This window comes from Amblyomma americanum, chromosome 10 (genome assembly GCF_052857255.1).
Source record: "Amblyomma americanum isolate KBUSLIRL-KWMA chromosome 10, ASM5285725v1, whole genome shotgun sequence".
NCBI classification, from domain to species: Eukaryota; Metazoa; Arthropoda; class Arachnida; order Ixodida; family Ixodidae; genus Amblyomma; species Amblyomma americanum.
The window spans coordinates 31752437-31760700 of NC_135506.1; the positions used below are offsets into that span (position 1 = coordinate 31752437).

The following is an 8264-nucleotide window of genomic DNA, read 5'->3' on the forward strand; positions in this document are numbered from 1 at the left end:
GGTACTCACACACTCATACACCCAAGCGTTGGATGAATGCTATTAGTGTGATGGCTGAATAAAAGCCAGTGGCGGCGCAGACGTCCAACGTGTACTTTATAAACACCGCGAAGAACCTATGGGGTGCAATTCGTCTTTCGTTTTTCTGCACGCCACTCTTTTTTGTTTATTCTAGAAGTGTGCCATGAGACATAAGTTCTTCCTGTGGAATCGTTGATACCTGTTACCTGTGCCGCTGCCCGCTGCCATGGACATGCGCGCTCTTATTTTTTATAAGCCATAAATCTAACCCGCCGTGGTTGCTCAGAGGTGAGAGCGCTCGGCTACTAAGCCAGAGTACCCGAGTCCGAACCCAACCGCGGCGGTGGCGTTTCGATAGAGACGAAACACTAAGGCGCCCGAGTGCTGTGCGATGTCAGTGCACGTTAAAGATCCCCAGGTGGTCGAAATTATTCCGGAGCCCTCCACTACGGTACCTATTTCTCTCTTTCTTCTCTCAGTCCCTCCTATATCCCTTCCCTTACGGCGCGGTTGAGGCTTCCGCCGAGAAGTGTAACAGATACTGCGCCATCGCCTTTCCTCGAAAAACCACTCCACCATAAATTTATAAAATGCCTACAGATAGTCTGTCAACCTGTGTCTGCTAGACCAATATATGTTTATCTATAGGCTGTCTAAAGACAATTCTAAAAAAGTGTACGACCATAAATGTATAGATTGGCTATAGACTGTCTATAGACTTGCGTCTGATTTTCAATAGACTTTCGTTCATAGACTGTAAACAAAAATCTATAAAGGTCACAAAACTATAAATTATCTGCAGATTACTCTATAGGATTTCTCTATATAAATTCTGCGGACTTTACTTGTAGATAATAGACAGTCTATGCCCTGTGTAAAGAAATTTTTGCTAGGAGAATTTCTCTGGTCCCGCAACTGTTTTGAGTTAGTTGAGACACAGCTAAGAAATTGGATACAATAAAGTAAAGGAAAAAATTGGAGGAGACACTCAAGCTCCACCTTAAGGGTGTGACGCGGTAGCTTAATCGCTTCATGAATGCCCACACATGCGGAATTAGTCATTCTAGACCTCGCACTCATAGATCCCTGGGAGTCATCATTCCGCTTCCTGCAGAGTGGGGGAGCGGTTGTGCGATCCAGGATGCTCTTCCCGAGCAACCAGTCATTAATTTAACTGCCACTTATTCACAATCCTGTGAGTAGTGGTAGGTTGGGCTGACGCCACAAGGTCACGTGACCTGGATGGCCTACCTGATTGCTCCTCGGGGATTTTTCGCTCACAACGCCGACAACATCGACGACGACGCCGACGCCATATTTTCTACAGAATGCGAGCCTTAACACTATAGCGTTAAAACATTCTCTGCGCTGTTAACAACGGGTGACTCCGAAACACACAGAAAAAAACAAAAACATGTAAATTGCCTCGCTAGCGTTCGCATGTGCCATAGTAACGGTAACTTAAACTGAAGCTGGGTAACTTGAGTTTGGAGCACTTCACCGAAACACCCAGTTAAAAGAAGGATGAGAATATCGCTCATTTAGGCGCATTAAACTTGGTAATTTTTTTCGATAGGGCAAAACTGTCACCTCTGCAACGGTCGATATCAAACACATTCAAACACATTCAAACCATCTCGCTGAAGTGAGGGCTGGGCTAAATGATGTGCTTTTATCACCTCTAATAAGCCAAGGCCTCTTGAAGAGGGCACTGCAATCTCCTCTAGCATAAACAAATGTCAAGAAACCACGAAATATACTCACACTGCAGCTAACTCACAGTGATACAACTTCCTTGAACGGCCTCAAGGGTCATATTAGAGTGCGGACAGATAAGAGGAAGCAGAACCTCGGGGCAGCAAAAGGCAGCGCTACAATCTAGTCATTCATGCACTGCTTTCCACATTTCTGATGAGATATAGCATTAGAGTTCACGTCAGGAGCAAAATCCGCCGTCAGGTGTCATGAAATTGTCTGATTGCTCGAGAGAGATCACGTGGCTTTGTGACATCATCACAACCTGCCCACCGTGGCACGTGGCAACTTGGAAACCGGACTGTGGGTAACCTTCGCACCGTGGCAGGTGGCAATTAATGATTGGTCGAGAGAGATCACATGACTTTGTGATATCATCGCGCCCTGCCCACTGGGTTGTGAACAACCTCCTCCTTCTATTCCGGGATGAAAATGTCGACGCCATGCATCAGAGCACAGCGGATGCCTGCTACTGCAGCCAGCAATCCGAATATGGCGGTTGATGAACCGACAGTTACAAAGAAGCTGATGCAAGCGCACACAGAAGTTGCAGCAAAAGCTGCAACAGTAGTGAAATCTAAATTCCTCTCATAAGGTGATTACAGCGTCACCCCGGATTTTGTGGCCCGTCAGGTGGGATAAATAGAAGACTATCTTGCATTCGTTTGCAACTGAACTTGTTTTTATTGGGCACTTTCAAAGCGTATGCACAAAGTTTGCTGCGACCGTGAGAACAAAAAAGGCTTAATGACATGCCTCCCGAACACGTACCCACATTAGAAGAAATGCGCCAACGGTTTTTTTTGTTTCATCCTCGGTGTGAATAAGTAGGCTAGGAGAAATAGAACTTCACCGAGTTCGTTTATGAATTGGAGGGTGCACCGGTGTGCTATACTGCAGGTGTGAGCGCCGTCTTCGCTAACTGACGAGATTGGTCATTTTAGATAGTGGTCCTAGGAGCAGACCCATCACTGGACAAAGTTGCATGAAAGGTGCAGGCCGTAACTCCTGCTACCGGCTAATTTTCGCCAGCAAAGATAGGGGTAACTCGGGAGGTATGACACAGCGGGTGAAATGGAACCCTCAAATCCATTCCTTCATGATTACACTCAGCAGGACGAGAAATGGCTAAACGGATGCCCTAAGATGTTGGCAGCGAAACTTTTTGAGAAAAGAATTTGTGATTTCAGTGATGGATGACGATGCTGAATTTTTTTTTCGCAAGGGCATCTAAGGCCAAAGAGCGCCAAACACGATGTTTCTGTTCGACTCAAGCAAGAATATGTACACATGTTAAAATGAACACCACGTGTATAGGGCCTAAGAGTGAGATTACAGTGATGATTCCAGTGTGTCAAGAAGGTGCATGAGCCAGATGGAATGGTCTAAAGCGGTGTATAGCGCCATTTTAGTGATGGAAAGAAAATATCCATGCTCAAGTCCAATACCAGCCGACGAAAGTAAGCATTATTCTAACTTCTGAAATAAGCTTTATAGATACACTTCAGACCACCTCCATTTTATCCATAGCTTCAAATCTGTTGGTCGGAAACACCACTGTTTGACTACAGCGCAGTTTAGCAGGAGTAGGACGGAAAAATGGCGGAAGGAAATGAACGTTGCCCCTTCCTTTCTCTTGGTCTCCACCTTAAGTAGCTAGCGAACGGCAAGCGAATCCCACTGCACATTTCTTTCATTACGTTAAATCGTGGAGTGTGATGCGAGGGTAGGAGTGCTGCAGTTGCGATATGGTGCAGTGACGTAAGGACAGTAGTGCACTCAAGCTTGGTCTTGAGGACCACATTCACTATGCACCGGCGTCTGACTTGCGGTGTTTAGTTGTCGATATCAATATCATTATTTAGGACTCTGCATGCATAGAAGCTCTCGTTAAATATAACCTGTCACATATAGACCGTACGGACCAGCTGAGACATCAACGTTGGATCTTGCTTTAATGTGAGCCTGTATTCCTCGTAGCTCGTAAAAAAAAAGATGTAAATAGCTGCGGGCTAGGGCCACGTTCAGGCTGTGGTCGGGACTTCAATAACTCTTGGTTGGCGTCGTCATCCTACGCTTTAATCAAACAGAGCTCGACGTACACCTTCCCATCTGGCTGTCAAGTCCTTTATGCGCACGAGCTGCTAGATTACCCAAAGCTTACCATTATCCGCGCGGTGTAAGGACATGAACATGAGCCTAATAAAAATAAAAGTAGAATTGCATCGTGTCTGTTACATGTGCACTTTAAACATTGCATTCTCTCTTTAAAGCCCTGCTAGGGTGAGTTGGCCAAGACGGTACGTAGTGGGACCTGATGAGCTGTCTGTTCCAACTGCGCTTTAAGCATTATATTTTCTCTTCAACGCCCTGCTAAGGCCAGTTGGGCGAGACGGTACGTTGCGACGCCTAGTGAAGCGTTTAGCCCTCTTCTTTGTCCCGCCGTTCTTCACCCTATTGCTGAGCAGCTCGCAAGAAAATGCGGCAATCCCGGTTGCCAGACCAGCTGCCAGGCAGAAGAAGGGCAGCAGGCTCTTGTCGAGGCGCAGTGTCATCTCGTGGCTGTCATCCGGAGAACCCTGGGGCCCGGGCAGGCTCCGGTAACGGTCGAAGCGCTCGAACTGACTGAACAGTCCTGCCTCGAACATCCGCAAGAGGCTGCAAACAGTGAAAAGTATCGCCAGATACGCATTACGCAATCATTACGCGTCAACTCTCTGCTGAGGTGATGAACGGCGTTTCTCAAGATTGCCCTCGACCCGTAGGGCTCGCTGTTGAGCAGTATAGCAGACTAGCAGAACACTTGTTCGGCATCCTTGCAGTTGTGTATTTCTGCATAGAAAGCGCACCTCCATTCCTGTCTCCCTGTGGAGCTCTGTAGATTCAAGGATGCCGTAACTATCCACTGTCTTCATCAACAGCCAGCGAGGTGAGCGGGGCGCTTTCGAGAAAGGCAGGACGTTGAATGTTGCCCGCACGTTTTGTTGTCAGCATCGCTTTCCTAGCTGCGTATCAGTTTGCTCCCTAAAGTTGCCGACGTGCTGTTCTGTCTGAACTGGGCGCTCCTGGCGATTTCACTGCGCCGAGAAAATCGACTAGGACAATATAAGGCAATAATAATAATAATAATAATAATAATAATAATAATAATAATAATAATAATAATAATAATAATAATAATAATAATAATAATAATGATTGGTTTTTGGGGAATGAAAATGGTGCAGTATCTGTCTCATATATCGTTGGACACCTGAACCGCGCCTTAAGGGAAGGGATAAAGGAGGGAGTGAAAGAAGAAAGGAAGAAGGAGGTGCCGTAGTGGAGGGCTCCGGAATAATTTCGACCACCTGGGGATCTTTAACGTGCACTGACATCGCACAGCACACGGCGGTTTAGCGTTTTTCCTCCATAAAAACGCAGCCGCCGCGGTCGGGTTTGAACCCGGGAACTCCGAATCAGTAGTCTAGCGCCCTAACCACTGAGCCACCGCGGCGGGCGATATATAAGGCACGCCAGTTGCGTTATTCTCCAAAATCGCGGCATCACCCAGTCATTTTTCCTTCAAGAGTTTTCACACGAACAGCTTGTTCTGCCTCTAGTGCCAGGACATTAACTGACATTTTTTTTTCAGCGTAGAACAACTACGCATGCGTGCCAGAGCTCTAAACCGTCACCATAACAGTCACGAGCTCTTCAACAAAGTGATAATCGCCCTGAAACTTTACGCCAAAGGTCAATGACAGATTTATCGCATAGATTATGCACATATAATAATTACGTTCAACTCATTATTATGAGGAACATTCAACAAATAATTACTTGGGAGGGTTAGTCGTGCTGGAAGTACAGGAAAATACAATAAGAATAAGATAATTATAAAGTCGAACCTCGTTATAACGAAGCGGGTTATAAAGAAATAACGGGTATAACGAAGGAATGACGATTCCCCTTGGAAGCTCGGTCAACACTGGCTATAACGAAGTTACGGCTATAACGAAGTAATCACCGGGCCCCTTCAACTTCGTCATAACGAGGTTCAACTGTAGTTAGCAGGCACGTCATCGTAACTGAGCTCTTGACGTGACCTCAGCTTGTCAGCCAATGCAGATACAATGCTTCGCCTTTGCATGGAGGAGTATTATGCGAATGACTAATTTCGCTCAGTAGAACTGAAAGAACCCGGGTCGAGAGCGTGACTGTCGATTGTGTGGGGGAATACTTGCATGCGGTACAGGACCTCCTTGTACGGCGACGCCCTCCGAATCACGTATCCTAGGGGCATGTAGTCTTGGATGTACTCCGACGAAATCTGGATCTGGCCCTCGTGCGAGTAGACGTGTCTCTCCAAGTTCAACAAGCTGCTGAACGTCACGGCGCGGCGCTCGATGGTGCGCACCGCACACTCGTCCACCGTCCTCAGGATGAACGGACTCCAGTCGGCCACCGCGTCATGAAGCCGCATAACCATATTCGAAGAAGGATGCTGAAAAAAAGCGTAAAAATACAAACGGACTTTCCGTCTTTTTGTTCGAACCCGACCGTGGCGGCTGTGTTTTTATGGAGGCAAAACGCTAAGGCGCCCGTGTGCTGTGCGATTTCAGTGCACGTTAAAGATCACCAGGTGGTCGAAATTATTCCGGAGCCTCCACTACGGCACCTCTCTCTTCCTTTCTTCTTTCACTCCCTCCTTTATCCCTTCCCTTACGGCGTGGTTCAGGTGTCCAACGATATATGAGACAGATACTGTGCCATTTCCTTTCCCCAAAAACTAATTATATTATTTCCGTCTTCATGGTACTTACTCCCAGAAGTGAGGACGATAGCTGTCTCAAGAGACCTTCCCATACCCATATACTATAATAATAATTGATTTTTGGGGAAATGAAATGGCACAGTATCTGTCTCATATATCGTTGGACACCTGAACCGCGCCATAGGGGAAGGGATAAAGGAGGGAGTGAAAGAAGAAAGGAAGAAAGAGAGGTGCCGTAGTGGAGGGCTCCGGAATCATTTCGACCACTTGGGGATCTTTAACCTGCACTGACATCGCACACCACACGGGCGCCTTAGCGTTTTGCCTCCATAAAAACGTAGCCACCGCGGTCGCTATAAGAGCGGTCATTTCGTACTCTTTGGGGCCAAGCCGACCTGGATGAGCTGTTATTAGCCAGAAGGTGGAGGTCTGAGTTTTAGATTGCGATCTACAAAGACGACGACCCTGTCTAGTTCACAGAAACTACCCCTTTAGATAAGGCGCAATTAATGCAGACAAGAAACAAAATTATCGTGCGAATTAAGTGAACACTCGCCGAGGTCAGCTGTAATAAATCATTTAGCCGGAAATTTGCACTGTTGAATAAAATAGGCAGGAGAGTCAACTCTGCTGTCAAGGACCACGCGACTGCTTCCATTTCGGGTTGGAGCTTCGAAACGCATCCTACATATGGCTGCAGCTTTATTTGGGGTAATTAAAGGTGCCTCAAAGAAACGTTCCTGCCATGGCGCACCCTAATCAGAGGCCTTGGGAGATTGCTCCGATCTCACCGGGCTCCGCTCGCCCCTGCATTTAATTTCGCAATAGTGTTCACAGGTGGAGTAAAGTCTGCGATTAGGGTTTCTGCCAGGGAGAAATGGCACAAAACACGTGACTCAGCGAGAGAAGGGGACCGGGGAGGGGGGGGGGGGGAAGAATGCTCGGCTCATGACTTGCGCCTAATCTCTAAACAATATTCTCGTGTTTTTCTTCGCGGTACTGTGTTTTTCGACGCATAACACAACGAAAAGTAAAGTGATGTTGCATGCAGCGTAATGCGATGTAAAAGCTAGAAATGGCCGGGTGGTCTACAAATGGCAGTCATACGTTATAAGCATTCGTTATAACGTTATAAGTGTTCGAGGAATGCACAGAGGCTCACCAAAGTTCGCTCACGAGTGCTCGCAGGGCAGTGCGCGCACTCGTGAGCGAACTTTGGTGGGCCTCTGTGCATTCCTCGAACACACGGGCTTGACGTCCCGTCTGCTCTCCGTCAGGTAGTTACACGCAGTGACCGAACGCTCCGCGAGTTCTACCTTGAACGATTAATAACTGGACGCCCCACTCCAGTTGTAACCAACACAGTGCTGTGCGCGTGTGTGATTTAATTCCTCTAAAATGAACTAATCACGCGCACAACCTGGACACATTTCTTAGTGTAAATAGTTTGTACATGTTACTCCTCCCCCTATCCTCTCTTCCTGTCCCCTCACCTCTTTCATTTCATTTCTCCATTCTGTCTGCTATCCTTTATTTCCGCTGCCCCAGCTCAGGGGCTTCAGTATCGATGGCAGAAGCCGGGGCTAGCAAAAATCTTTTCCTTCCTTTTTATTATTGTTTTAATAAAAAAAACTACTACGTTATAAGCAGTCGCTCCAGTTAATGGTGTTGTTGACCTCGAAACATAATGCGGATATCTACAAATATGATTAATAATAATTGGTTTTTTGGG

The 8264-nt window shown here is 46.8% G+C and overlaps 1 protein-coding gene across 1 annotated transcript in view; it reads right to left on the reverse strand.

Annotated features, from left to right (window-relative positions):
• Window positions 1-1607: 1607 nt before the first annotated feature.
• LOC144108136 (uncharacterized) overlaps window positions 1608-8264 on the reverse strand; it is an 8232-nt gene continuing 1575 nt past the window's right edge. The window contains exons 2-4 of the mRNA XM_077641414.1: window positions 6003-6262; window positions 4275-4434; window positions 1608-1613 (exon numbers count right to left, since the gene is read on the reverse strand). Of these exons, the coding sequence (XP_077497540.1) occupies window positions 1608-1613; window positions 4275-4434; window positions 6003-6262 (426 nt within the window). The remainder of the gene's footprint in view (window positions 1614-4274; window positions 4435-6002; window positions 6263-8264) is intronic.